A 15,218-nucleotide genomic window follows, 5' to 3' on the forward strand; every position below is an offset into this window, starting at 1 on the left:
ATCCAAAACTCCAGAAACCCATTTATGGGAAAAAACTTGAAAGATTGGGAACTAACAGAAAGGGAAAACCTTGGTTTCTCTTAGGGGATTTTAATGAAATACTAGATCATAAATGAAAAACTTGGAGGAAGAACACGTCCTGACAACTCATTTAGAGACTTTCGGCGACTTGTCAGAACCTGTGAGTTTACAGATCTGAAATCAAGTGGTGATCGATTTAGTTGGGCTGGAGAGAGAGGAAAACATCATGTTACATGTTGTCTTGATCGTAACATGGCTAATAATGAGTGGCATTCGCAATTTCCATCATCGGAAACAGTCTTTTTGGAGTTTGCGGAGTCAGATCACAGACCCCTAATCACCTTTATCTCTGAAATGGAAGAAGAAAAACGTGGTAGCTTTAGATATGATAGCCGTCTAACTCACAAGGATGGATTCAAAGCAATGGCTTTACAAGGATGGAGAGGTCAAGGTGAAATGGGAAGAACAAGCGTCCCATTAACTAAACGATTGCTAGGATGCAGGAAAAAAATATCAAGCTGGAAACGTGTGCATAGAATAAATGCAGAGGAAAGGATAAGCATTATTCGGAGCAAACTTGACAAAGGTATCGCCAACGGCTCCATATCTCCACCTGAAAGATTAAAACTTCGTGAAGAGCTTAATCAAGCTTACATTGACGAAGAGATTTTTTGGAAGCAAAAGAGCAGAATACAATGGTTAAATGAAGGTGATCGTAATACTCGCTATTTCCATAACATCACTAAAGCCAAAAGATCTCGGAGCCGAATTTCCTCCATCCTTGATTCTGACGGTATACTACACAGAGGAAACTCTGAGATAAGCCTGGTGGCATTAGATTACTTCAAGGATCTCTTTACATCAACGAGGGGAAATGAGCATTTGTATGACGAAGTGTTTTTTGACTTCCAAAGCAAAGTAACATCTTCTATGAATGATGATCTAACACGTGAAGTGACAGAAGATGAGATTAAGAAGGCTGTTTTTGATATTGGTCCACATCGGGCACCAGGCCCTGACGGCTTTACAGGGGATTTCTTCCAAAAATTTTGGGATGAGATTAAAAAGGATATTCTTCAAGAAGTTAAAAGCTTCTTTGATTTCGGAACTTTGGATCCTGCACACAACCACACGAACCTCTGCCTAATACCAAAAGTTCATCCACCTACAGTGATGTCAGAATTCAGACCTATTGCACTATGTAATGTGTCTTATAAGATCATCTCTAAGATCTTAGTCAACAGGCTTAAACATCATCTCTCTGGCATAATATCAGAAAATCAAGCAGCATTCATACCTGGTCGGATGATAACGGATAATATTATCATTGCGCATGAGGTTTTCCATAGCCTGAAGTCAAGAAAGCGACAGGCAAAGAGTTATATGGCCCTCAAAACAGACATCAGTAAGGCCTATGATAAACTAGAATGGCGTTTTCTAGAGGAAACAATGAAACACATGGGCTTCTCGACTCGATGGATCCAATGGATTATGAAATGCGTTTCGTCTGTTAGTTTTTCAGTCCTCATTAATGGCCAAGCTTATGGACATATCACACCAGAAAGAGGTATACGACAGGGCGACCCTCTCTCCCCATATCTTTTTATTTTGTGTGCTGAAGTTCTTTCCCACATGATGAATAGAGCCACTCAAACTAGAAGATTGCAGGGTATTAAAATCAGCATTCAAGGACCATCGATAAGCCATTTGCTTTTTGCTGATGATTCTCTTTTCTTCACCTTGGCGAATGCTCGTTCATGTAAGGCAATCCAGAAGATTCTCAGCATTTACGAAGCAATCTCTGGCCAGTCTGTTAATCTGCGAAAATCCTCATTAACCTTTGGGGCCAGAGTTCAGGAAACAACCCGTAGGAAAATGAGGAACATCTTAGGCATTTTTAATGAAGGAGGAGGCGGCAAATATTTAGGATTACCAGAGCAATTTGGAAGCAAGAAATCAGAGATGTTTAAATACATCATTGACAAGGTCCAAGAACGTACACAAGGATGGAGTAAAGGCTTTCTATCACAAGGCGGTAAAGAAGTTCTTCTAAAGTCTATAGCTCTCGCCATGCCGATCTTCTCTATGAATGTCTTTAAGTTACCAAAAGCTATTTGTGATGAGATTACCACGACTATAGCAAGATTTTGGTGGAGCCCTGGTAATAATGCTAAAGGCATGCACTGGTTAGCTTGGAAACGAATGAGCCTCCCAAAAAGAGAAGGTGGAATGGGATTTAGAGATTTGGAGAGTTTTAATACAGCCCTGCTCAGCAAACAAATCTGGCGAATTATGCATCATCCCAATTGCTTGATGGCCAAGGTTCTACGGGGAAGGTACTTCCCACAATCTAATGTATTGAACGCTTCTATGGGAAAACAGAGCTCATATGGGTGGAAATCACTATTACATGGAAGAGATCTCTTGAAAAAGGGTCTTTGTTATGTCATTGGTAATGGGACAATCATTAATACGTGGACAGACCCATGGATCCCATCTCATCCCCCGAGACCACCTCGACCAAGACACACCACAAATGAGGCACAACGAGTCAATCTCCTCATTAATCAACATGGTACTTGTTGGAATGAAGCCATGGTTAGGGAATATATCCATCCAGATGATGTTGATCAAGTACTATCAATCAAATTATGCCCCAAAGCTACAGTAGATCTGCTTGGATGGCACTACAATAAGAATGGGATCTACTCTGTTAAATCGGGTTACTGGTTATTAACCCACCTCCCAGGAAACGACTTCATTGCGCCACCGAATGGTAACCAACGTCTGAAAAAGCATATTTGGAAACTGAAAACAGCTCCTAAGCTAAAACATTTCTTATGGAAAATAGATGCTGAAATACTACCATCAGGAGAGCTACTAAGAAGAAGACATATAAGTCAACAATCTATTTGTCGAAGATGTTGTAAAGCAGAGGAATCTACAAAACACATTCTTTTTGATTGTGATTATGCTCAAGCGACTTGGAGGGCATCAGGCATTCCAAACCCGATTCTATTTGATACACAAGCAAGCCTTGATGACAAATTGATCGCTTGTCTGTCCAGCAACACAACCTCTCTTCTCAGACAATATCGTCAGCTACCTTTGTGGATCTTATGGCGACTTTGGAAAAGCAGAAATACTCTTCTCTTTCAAAAAAAACATCTACCCTGGGGAAGAAATTTGGAATACGCAAGGAAGGATGCAATGGAATGGATGAATACAGAAGACTATGTAAACCTTTATGCTGGTGTAAACAACACAGGTTCTTGTTCAAAGTTTAACCACACGTTGTGGCAAGTCCCTCAAAAAGACTGGATCAAATGCAACTATGATGGTTCTTTTCTTAATACAAGCACTGCAGCAAAGTCTGGATAGATCATTCGTGATGACAAAGGAAGGTATATGAGTGCAGCTCAAGTAAGAGGTCGAATCGTCTTAAGTGCGTTAGAAGCAGAACTTCAATCTCTTATTACGGCTATGCAAGGCTGTTGGAGTAGAGGCTTACGAAGGGTTGAATTTGAAGGGGATAACAAAACAGTTTTTGAACTTCTTAGTGGATTGCAACAGAACTTTCATCTATATAATTGGATCAGGGAGGCACGATGGTGGATATCACGATTTGATGACGTCAAGTTCAATTGGGTGCCGCGAAGATTCAACAAACCAGCTGATATTTTGGCAAAACATCCTCTTACTCCACTACAAAATTATGTGTTCTATTTCTATGTTCCACATATTATTACAAATGAATTACATTCAGACTTTGTACCTATCCTTCATTAATAAAAGTTTTTAGGCGAAAAAAAAAAAAAAAAAAGTCTTTTTCGGAGGCCTTGATTTTTTTCCCTTTTTTGTTATTTTTTTTCTTTGATATTTCATTCTTTTACTTTTTTTTTTTTTTACTTTTGGTTAAATTAAATTAAGATACTACAGTATACTCGTTGGACGATGGGAAAGACTAAATAAATATTCCAACTATTTATGTGGTTGGTTATAATTTTAGAAAAATGTAATTTTTTTTTCATTTATGGTACTTACTACAATAAAACCTCTATAAATTAATAATGCTGAAACCTTGATATTTTATTAATTTATCATGATATTAATTTATCTATAGATTATAAATTAATAATTTATAGAAAAAATTGCTTTCCGCATATAATTTTCTAAACATTTATGGAATAATATTATATTTTAAAATTTTAACAAAGTCTCATAATATAAATTATGATTAAAAATCATAACTATCATAATAAAATAGTTTTTCACCATATTGGATTGTCCATATAAAAATATACATATTCTTAAGTTTAAAATTTATATAAAAAAAACACTATAGCTACTATCAGTATTATTGATGATAACATTGAAGATGACACTACAATACATTTAAAAACATTTACATATAAAAAAATTAATTATCATATCAAAAAATCATCATAAATTTTGAATGTATATAGTAAAACAGCAATAAGAGCTACTGATATAATAATTAGAGAGATGAGAACCAATGAGATTTCAACTTTAACTAAAAAGAAACACATTAGTCATATTTTAGAATATTAAATTTACATATATTTACATAAGTTTATATAATTATTAATTTATGTTTTAGTTGGGACCATATATTTACATAAGGATTTCAAAACAAATTATTATCTTATTATCTTATCGAATTTGATGGATTTTTACATTGGCCCGACTTGAAACCAGCAAAATTTATTTATTTATAGTGATTATTAATTTATCGAATATTAATTTATAGAGGTTCTACTGTACATGTAATTTATTTATCTATTATTTTTTTTATCTTCTGATATATTCCATAGAAAATTCCAACTTTTTTTTTGGATAAACCCTATCGGCTGATCCGGTCGGCCTCGGTAGGAACGCACCGAAGTACTATAGTATGGACTTCTCTCTGGTTCAACGGTTCAACGGACACCATGAACTTCGAGCGAACTCGAGTCAACGGGCCATGAGATCCATGAGATCCAAATGTGCCACCACAATACATGTCCCGAGTTTGAAATATCTTCCAACTAATGTCAGGAAGTAGCCATATCGCCTGTTAGTAGACTATTGGGTAAACTGCTTAGATCTCTGGCCCAAACTCAGACTTTTCACATAATTGTGTTTTTATTTTCAGGAAGGATTGAATCTGGGTGAAGTGATGTAATACCCCTCACAACCCTTCCTATCACTGGACCACAACGATGCGGGCGAAAATTCCAACTTTTGTGTTTGACCAGGAGGTGGTCTTTACGTAGCATGTACATGCTATTATCGGGTTCGCTCTATATTCCCAATTCCCAAATCCCAAATGACAAATAGGATACATGGAAAAATGTTTCCATAGTGGAGGTAGTTTTATGAAAAAAAGTATTATATTTTATTATTGTATCGTATATATTAGTATCCACATTACATGTTCTCAGTGTAGTCGAGAATTACATTACCGGCGCTTGAAAACGGACTTAAAAAAGTATCACGTAATCTGTAACTGTTTTGGTTTACAACGATTTCAATTCAATTAATTCCATGAAGATTTGAAGAAGGAAAATAGTAACTCATAATGAATCCGATTTCAGTATGTAACCGAATCTTGTAGTTATTATGATACAGTAAGTCGAGATAGTAATGCGTGATGATCAAGATAAAGATATGCAACCAGCTTTGAAAAGGCAGTCCTCTTATATGAAAAGGGTGATAGTAAGATGGAAAAAACGACTATTGTGACAAATATGAAACCAACCAATCTGTAGTAATTTAATGGTATTGGTCAAAAAAAAATGTAATCTAATAGTTAGTTTTCAGTTGGTTGAGGTCAAAGAATTGTTTCGCTTGACGTATTCTTTTAGAAGACTGCAAAATTTACAAAGTTGAGCTCAAAATTCCATGACTACGTAGTCTATATGTATATTCAACAAAAACCTGAAATCGACTTCTTAAAATAAACTAGATAAAACCCCGCGTGTATTTATATATATATATATAATAGTTTAGTTTATCAATAATATATATATATATATGCAAATTTAAATTTTCTAAATCATGATAGAATTATGTAATCTCAAATCATTTTCTATGGTTATCTCTTTAAATTATTATTAAATATATATCTGTCTATTTATTACATATTTTTTGTTTTTTTACTAATGAAATAAAGTTAATATATACGTACACTCATCGATACACAATAAAATACAAAATATTATGTTTGTTTGTTTCAGCTTAGCTTTAATCTCATCTCAAATCTTTTGAGTTCTGCTTAAGGTAATAAATATTAAAACAATAATTTCTTTCTAAATATTCTTTTTTTTGTTAAAAAATATAAAGTTCGGACGTCAATAAAATAATATGATAAAGTTTGGGCATTATATTCTTCTGATACATAAAGAATTTTGTCTATATGACAGAAAAATAAGGCGCTACGTAAGAAAATTTCATAACTAATTGTAGAATGAGTTAAGCATTCACTATATGTCAGTCTTATGTATCTACAAAAGATGTACGAAACTATAAACAGAAATTGAACAGAAAACAAAATACCTCTAAAACTCCAACTTCGTTTGTTATATCATCTGCTTTAAATCTAATATTGTTAGGTACCAGAGCATTACAAATACAAAAATATCATAATTTTTCATGCATGCAATAATAAAAACTATTTATAGTTTTTTCAATGTTTTTCAAACAACAAAAAACGTCGCATAAAACTCTAAATTAATATGAAAACAAGAAATAATTATTTTAATGGTTCATAAAGTTTTTCTTATATATACATAAAATAGGAATATATATATTGTGTAATTACGCTACATACAGCTTGTTCATAGCTCTCTTTCTATGAGGGAAGGATTGGTTATCATTGCCTTCTCGTAGACACGTAGAGTGATTATATCCATGTACTTGATCGCAGATCTGAAACACCAAAAGCCACAATCACTAAAACAAAAGTAACACAAACAATCTGTATTTTGAATATGTTATTTGAAGACCTTAATTATTTCCCAATGTTGGTTATGAACGTGACTGCAGTGGTGTTATATCTGATTTCTGGAGCTCTTTGAGCGTGTAAAAGAAAGATGAAAAATAGGTGGAATGCCGCTCCATTTTATAATAACATATGATTATAACTCTTGATTCTTCGAATTTATTTTAGTGTCGTTCAATTTTTTCGGGTGTGCTTTACGAAGTGGTAACACTACAAATTCAATGCATTTCCTTTTTATTGTAAGAAAATGACTTTTTGAGATAAAAACTACTTTTGTATTTGTGTCTGATGAATTAATTTTTTTTTTGGGATTGAGAAAATTAATTTTTTTCAAAAATTGATGTGTTAAAAGAGTGAGTGCTTATGTGTCAAGCTTGTGAGACTCAACTGAGTCTTTATATAATAGATAATCTTAGAAAGTTTGGTTTTATCTAGAGCCCCTATTGGATCTATTGGCTAAATGGGTGTTAGACTAAGCTCATTTAGGCTTATAACCAAAAATTCGACTGGGCTTTAACTACTTTAATAGTGGACAAAGTGGGCATAGTAGCCTAATGACAATTTGATCCGTTTACAAATTCTTTCTTTTTGGGTGTGTGTGTGGTGTTTTTCAAGTTGGCATTCATAAAGATAAAAGAATTAAAATTTGGAAATGGAAATGGTAAACTATTTTTTGTTTTCTGTTATTTTCTTTGACAAAAAAAGAAAAAAGAAGTGGTTCTTTATTTTGTGCAAAACTCTTATTCCATTTATATATGATTCATTTCTTTTTTGAAGGAGGCAAAGCAAGAAAAATATAATAGAAAAATGATGATGAGCATATTTTTTACATTTGAATCTAAAAGAGAGGAATGGAAATATGGAATAGTAATTACTAAACTTTCTGTTATGTACCACATCATCTTACATAAATAATAATATTATCATTCCATTATTCCCAAATATCCTCCCGAGATTCTAGAAGCTCTGATCTCTCTTTCCCCCCGACTCCACTGATAATTTTTTAAATAGCAAAATAAAAAATCGTATAAAAAAAATCCCCCAAAAATGTCTTCGTTCTTCCTGATCACATGGACCTTATCAACGCATTATTTGCTTCCATCCTCTCTCTTCCCTGCAGCTGTATGGCACTTTCTCCACAACCGAAAACGACGTCGGCTTACACATTACAGTCTCTTTCTCTCACCAAACCCTCACTTTCTCTTCTAGAATCACTCCTCATCACATTGCTTGCTATACACGTGATAAGAAAAAACCCCCTAATATTTAACATAAGAAGTTACTATAGGCTTCTATCAAACTTCCCCTTTTATATTCCTTTTCTCGTATATTTACACGTGTGCCTCGGTGTATATATTAGACCTAAAGAACGTGTGGAATTAAACGTTAACACACCCACTTTTGACAGCGTGTTAACGTCTAATTACTTTGAATTAAAGTATGTATATATATGGGGGAAAGGGGCGTGAAGAGATCGATTCTATACTATAAGTGGCTAAATATGAGATATTAAAGAATCTAGGGGGGCTTTTAGTTTCTTCCTTCTTGTCTTTTAGAAATGCTCCTTGTGAAACTCGAACTTTGTTGAACCTTTTTGATTGAATGTGTTGCAAAGTTTGCTAAGCTCTTTGCCTAGAACCGGTACTCCACAGTAAAACACTCCTGCGAAAAGAAAAAAAATAAAATATTTGAGAATCATTTTTATCGCTTAATTATTCTTTATTGTTGTTTGATTGTGATAGAAACTGTAAGCTTTTATTAAAGCACGAAAATGAAAGCTTCTATAAAAGCAGATACCCCCAAATACATCTAAACACATTGCACACGGATCTGGAAAACGAAATGAAATTATGGGGACTAAATTGATTGAATCTATAATTTTTTTTTTTATGTGAAGATTGAAAAACGATTGAGGTAGAGTGATGGTTACCTATCCTTGCATTGCAATGCTTGGAACTTAGCTTAGAAAGAACCTTCTTCCAATTGGGTCTTGCAAAGTGTGTTCTGACCTGAAAATGAAGATTTTTTTTTTAAAACAAAGATTTTGAGTTGTGGGGTTCATTTTTCCACATACGAGAAGTTGGGGACCGTTTTAAGAAATCAAAGGAATCACGATTTCTCTTTTGCAGTTTACTCCATTTGGTTAAATGAAGAAAGTTGCGTACCCTAGTGCCAGAGACAATGTCGACTCCATTTTTGGCGTGATTAAGAGCTTGAACCATGGTAATGAGAGCAGAACGAGCATCGCCTTCTTCATACACACTTGTCAAATAGTTATGCATCTCTATTACACCCTGTTCCACACACACATACACATAAAACGTGATCAACTTTGATATTCTTAATTGATTTTTTGGGAAATCTTGTTTGACTTTTCTCGGGGAAGGTTTTAAATATATATTTACCCGTTGGTCAAGCTCTGCGACTTCGTTCATGACGCCTTTGAACCAATCAAAGGAGCCTTGTTCTCTTGTGACCCAATAGAAGTAAGCATTTGTGGTTTTTAGTATCCTTTTTCGTCTCGGTGTATTATTGTCACTGTTACTTCCTGTGCTGGGCTCTGATGATCTACTGAAATCCGAGATCGAATCCTGGCGATGTTAAAACATTTATCAAATTCATATCATAATAAACATTTGGGGAAAAAAGTAAAAAAATGGTTAAAGATTTTGTTTATTACCGCTTGCTCTTCCATTTTAATAATGTTGTTGAGCAAATCTTTCAAGATACTGATAAATGGAGTTGCACCAATGCCAAGACCAACTAATAAGAGAACATCATATTTCCTATAGTCTTGTGCTGGTGCACCGTACGGTCCATCAATCAATAACTTTGGCAAACTGAAACAAGATTTAACTAAACATATCAGCAATTGGCTAATTATATTTATCAGTATGCTTTTTTTTTGTGTGTGTTATACCTTTTCTTTGTTGTTTCGTCTGCTCTGAGAAGTCCACTTTTACCGGCAACCGGTGGCTCACAAACTTCAGAGAATACTCTCTTGAGTTCTTGAGTCCAATCTCCAAGTTGTCTGATGTGAATACTGATATAATCATCTTCAGGTGCTGAAGTAATTGAGAAAGGGTGCCTAAAAGGAAATACAGATTTAGTAAGAAAGATTATTTGATTAGTAGCACAAACAGTTTACTTTCTGTAAATATTTTACCATTCGAATGGGGAAACCGCAGGACACTGGACAAACATGTATTGTCCGCTTTTGTAACGAAATTGAGATGGTTTCGACATTTGCAACGTTAGAACGTTACCAGGATATATAGCAACCTTAAACGAAAAATCAAAGGAAGTTAAGACTTTTAACTATCAAGAAATGAGTACAAATAAAGAAAACAGAGCACTCTGTTTTTTCATTACTTACCTTTAGAAGTCGGACAGAATAAGAACCAGAACGGAAGTATCTTAGTGTTCTTTCTCCACCATAGAGTAAAATTGGTACTGAAAGATACATCCATGTCTGCAAAATTAAATACATCTCAAAATCACAAAAAAAAATTCAACAAGTAATGAGATTAGGATCAATCATAAAGACTTACCGTGTGAACATACCAAGGCTTGGCGAAATAGAGGAAGATACCATGAAGGATAAGCAAGATATAGACAATGACGAACAAATGGTGAGAATACCAAAAGGCGTTAAAACCAGTAAGACGATCAAATGGCTTAGGAAGCTTGACGAGGTTACGCCGAAACCATCTTGTTGCTAATGTGAATGAAATAGTCATCAAAATGATCATTAAAATCCCTGTGATGCCTTCAGGTCCTTTAACGAGGTCGAAGTAAGTTGGCTGTTTTTGCTGAAAGTAATGAAACAGATAGCGATTGTAATCGTACTCGGTGGCTCTAACAATTCTTGGGAAATCACAAGCAAGATGGTCTCCAACATGAAGGATCACGGCTACTACGATGGCTCCTGCAATTGTCTGTGAATAACATTAAGAGTAATGAGTTTAATTTTTTTTCCAATTTTAATTGAGCATAGGCTTCTTAGTTTATAAACCACCTTCACTCTTGATTTTGCTATCTCCAGTTCTAAGGGTTGGCATTTTAAAATCATAACTCATGTAAAATCTAAGTTAAAATGGTATATAAACTAAATATAATAAAAAGAGTTGCAAATGGTCTTTCTTTTTAAAAGTAAACCAAACCAGATAAAAATGGAACCATGTTTTTCTTAGACTGAACAAAAATTCGATTCTAATTTGATTTTGGTATAGAAATTTATATTTTTTGCAAATGTACATGAGGATATATGTTTCGCTAAACCGAACGAAATCGAAAATAAAACAGAACCAAAAAAATATCTCAACAAAATAAAAATTAAGCTCTAATTTGGAGTAGAAGTTTTCAAACAGAACAAAAATTTCATATGCCTGACTCTAGTTCAATTTTCTTTTTGTTTTAAAGACTAAAAAGAGTAAGAAATGGAAAAAGTAAACTAAAAAAGGGAAAGCGAAATACAGGCAAAGAGCTGTTTAGCTGTCAGTGTCAACTTCCAGTGCGTGCACAAAGAAGATGAGCCCCACTTTCTCAGCTTTTTTCGACAGCACATTGCGTTCGAAGAGGACTTTGTATCTAATAAGTATTGGTTTTGACTTATAATAGAGTCACGAAAAGAAAGTTCCTATTGGGACCTCAACAATGATTAAGAAAAAAAAAGAGCTTCGTATTTTCAGGGTTTATAGTTCACTAACCTTGTGGAAGTTGATGTTATCATCAAAGGGAACGAAGTAAGAGAGTCTTGTGGATCTGAGCCAAGTGATTGTGTTTCTACAAACTGGGAAAAGTATGAGAGCCATGTTGAATTTAAGTATTTCTGCTGCTCCTTTTGCTGTGAGTAAGCAATAACCCATCACATGAAATGCATCTTTTTGCTTGTATTGGAAGAATTTCCACAAGAACAATCCGATCATGATCAATATCCATAAGGACAAAACCCATATCCTTTTCCAGTTCTCTTGCATGAAGTAGACGCAATCCGAGCTCATTCGATGTATTCTGCTCTTTTTTCTTAACCCTTGAAGGTTTTGGCTCAATGCTTGGCTTGTATAACTCAATGCTTGACTGTAGTTGATGTATGTGTCTTTTTGTAGAAGCAGAGTCTCTAGTTGCCATAGCTACACAAAAAAGGGATTATAGCTCTGAAATCTTTGCCTTAATGAATCATAATCATAAATGCTATTATAACTAGACAAGATATAGCAGTGACTTGTTTTGTTTTTTTTCTTCCAAACTCTCTACTCTTCTACCTTAATTAGCAAAAAATGAAATAGTTTAGTCGTAACTACTTCACCTACCATTTGAGTTAATGAATTAGAAAAGAAGAAGTTTATACTATTTTTGAGCTACGAAATGGAAGAATCTATACTTTTGTAATGGACAACTATTCTAGGTGTCAGCAAAACTGAGATAAGAGTAGAAAAAAAGCAAACAGATACTTATTTGTTTTTCTTATATAACCTGTGAGGTCATTATCTTATAGAATTATTGAATTCTATATATGGGCGGCGGTTTGGTATACTTTATTCCGTTTGTGTAACGAAAGTATTGAAATATTTTGCAATATAAATATTTACATCATGCAAGCACGGAAACAAAACATGTGATGGCATGTAAAATTCAGTTCTCAGTTGGTGACATAATAAAAGATACAGAGTATTGGGACCAACCTCTATGTAGCCAAGTCTTTCAGGATCTAGCTCTTCCATAATCAATGCTGCATATTCCTCTGCTTGTTCCTTCAATCTCGATAGCTTATTTGCAGATGCGCTCAGCATTATAATCTATATATTTCATTTTCATATTTTTTTCCCAAAGAAAACAAAAAAACAAAAGGATAAGGATCTTTCATAATGTTAAGTAAGCCATCTCTATTACATATTGTGTCACCGTCCTTTGATATATTAAAACAACTTGAATATTTAGTAAACCATTTTTTCTTATAAAAAAACATATTTTCAACATAAATTGCCACCTTAGTTCTAAAGAACATGGGTAAAATATTAACGACAAGAAAATTCGCATTTTGGTTCTTTTATTTTATTCTATTATTTAGATGGAGTGGTTAGTATATCAGCATTTCATGCGATTTAAGGTCACCAAATCCCCGCCTAACTTTGAGTTTATATAAAAACTTAATTTGACCACCAGTCCCATTTTTTTATTTTTTTGAATATTACGAAAAATCTAAAAAAATAAAAAATATTAAAATGAATAATGACAAATTTGCTAATCAGTTTTCTATATATAAAAAAATTAGTCCGCGTTTAATTCTTTACCTCCTTTACTTCCTCTTCTGTAATTCTCCCATCTTCGTTCTTGTCCACTCTGTAATTTCCGACAAGTAAAGGTGATTAATGGATTGTGATCAATTGTGTATTAATTATCTACATTAAAGTCAAAGGTTTCTTATTAGAAAAGTATAATTAAAACATACGCATCGTCTGGAACAATAATTCCTGCACACATGCAGATTACCATTACTTCCAATATACTGTTTATAATCATAATTAAGAAGACTGATCTGGAACCGCTGAAAATATGGGATCGTTTATAGTAAAATGATTACTTATATGAATATGAGCTTTTAGGATAATGATTATTAGTAGACAAAATATGATTAGCAGTAATTAATTAAGAAGTATTAGTCAATTAAGTAACTTTCTGTTACTCTAAAAACGTACATGTCGAAGAAGATCTGGAGGCGAGAATCGAAGCTTTCGTCGTTGATTTGAGACCAATACTCGTAAAGCTCGTCGTGACTGATTTTCTCAACTTTCAATCTTCTTCTCCTGCTCAATGCGTCGAACAGCTCCAGTGCGAATTCCTTGGAATCTTTCATTCCTGGGGAAAAACAAATCGAGTTTCAAATTCAAATTTCGAAATCAAAATCTGTGAATCTGGAGTTGTGGAGAAATTAAAATCGAACCTATGCATTGAGCGAAATCGGAGCGATAGATGAAACCGTTTTTGGAAAGTTTCTCGAAATTGGTTTGAACATGGTTCCAGCCATCGACGTTCTTATTGTTATTGCTGATGAATCTCAAGCCACGAAGAGCTCTCTGAGCACTAGACCGAGTCCGATCTAGCTGAGCTCGTTGTTTCCTCAAAGCTCGAGCCTCTAGAGCCGAGTTCACTAAACCACCTCCTCCTCCTCCGCCGTTTTGATTCGCGGCGGATAAAGTACCGGAAAGAGACCGAGACCATGAGAATCGCTTCAGCTCGTGCGATAACTGCCTCGCCTTCGCGACTGCTTCCGCCTTGAGCTCCTGGGAGAATTGCCGGAGCCGATTCGACGAGGTTCGCTTCATCGTCGGAGATCTCGAAATCGAAGCCGAACCGCCTCCTCCTACAGCGATTTCATCGGAGATATCGACATTAATGGCGGTTGCTGGCTCGACGCTTCGAAGAACGATGGTGTCGTCGTCCTGAAGATCGATCGTAACCTCGACGAACTCTTCACCGTAACCACCGTTGGAACATTCAGTTCCCGGAGAAGAAGAGGCACTCCCGACGGCGGTTCTTCCGGCGGAAACGGAATCAAACGACCACCGGCGCCGATCGTTCTTCGAGAACGGCCTCATTGACCAACAAAAGAAGGAAAAAAAAATCGGATAGATCCAAAAATTGGATCGTCTCTTCGCCGGCGAACACTGACGATCAAACTGTTCGACGAAGTATATTGGACGTATATACACGTAGCATATAGATTGTATATATATATAGGTAGGTGGAATCTTTGGAGAGAGAGAGAGAGAGAGATTTCAAACGCGTCGTGGCTCAGTGGAGAAAGCCATTTTTCACGCGCTGTGCAAATCTGTGCTTTATAGGGGAAAAGAGAGAGAGAGAAGAGAGCAAAGAGCCAAAGACGATGGAGGCTCGAACCGGTACCGGGAAAATTTTAATAAATTTTTTCTAAATGTTGACTTCCTATAACTAATTTTTTTTTTTGCTATTAATTGACACGACTCTAGAATAATTTTATTTGAAGTTTAGAGTTAAAATTTTAGCTTTTATTTTTGTATATTGTCATGCATGTTTTACTAAATAATGCTATGTTTTCACTTATAAAACTTTTATACTCGAGTTACTCAAAATTTGAATAATCGAAGCGAAGCAAATTGAATCTCTGAATGCCTAGCCTTACATATTTTCTAAACGGCTATAAGTTGCTAGTAAA

At 34.8% G+C, this 15,218-nt stretch overlaps 1 protein-coding gene across 1 annotated transcript; it reads right to left on the reverse strand.

The window, feature by feature from the left end:
* Positions 1 to 7,879: 7,879 nt before the first annotated feature.
* Positions 7,880 to 14,812, reverse strand: LOC18009818 (respiratory burst oxidase homolog protein F). Its single transcript, XM_006391613.2, has 14 exons — positions 13,968 to 14,812; positions 13,723 to 13,882; positions 13,318 to 13,366; positions 12,709 to 12,822; positions 11,734 to 12,156; positions 10,576 to 10,962; positions 10,401 to 10,496; positions 10,191 to 10,306; positions 9,945 to 10,112; positions 9,705 to 9,864; positions 9,430 to 9,615; positions 9,190 to 9,318; positions 8,955 to 9,033; positions 7,880 to 8,686 (listed from the first exon to the last, which is right to left on the reverse strand). Exons 1-14 carry the CDS (start codon positions 14,620 to 14,622, stop codon positions 8,577 to 8,579), a joined length of 2,832 nt encoding a protein of 943 aa, XP_006391675.1. The 5' UTR covers positions 14,623 to 14,812; the 3' UTR covers positions 7,880 to 8,576.
* Positions 14,813 to 15,218: the final 406 nt, after the last annotated feature.

This window comes from Eutrema salsugineum, unplaced genomic scaffold (genome assembly GCF_000478725.1).
Source record: "Eutrema salsugineum unplaced genomic scaffold, Eutsalg1_0 scaffold_8, whole genome shotgun sequence".
In the NCBI taxonomy this organism is placed as follows: Eukaryota; Viridiplantae; Streptophyta; class Magnoliopsida; order Brassicales; family Brassicaceae; genus Eutrema; species Eutrema salsugineum.

Bases quoted from the DNA above. Each gene is read 5' to 3' on its own strand.
- LOC18009818 (XM_006391613.2), bottom strand. From the start codon at position 14,622: ATGAGGCCGTTCTCGAAGAACGATCGGCGCCGGTGGTCGTTTGATTCC. The intron at 13,367-13,722 runs GTACGTTTTTAG...CGGAAATTACAG, and splicing joins CTCCAGATCTTCTTCGACAT to AGTGGACAAGAACGAAGATG. The intron at 9,865-9,944 runs GTATAACACACA...ATCTTGTTTCAG, and splicing joins GACGAAACAACAAAGAAAAG to TTTGCCAAAGTTATTGATTG.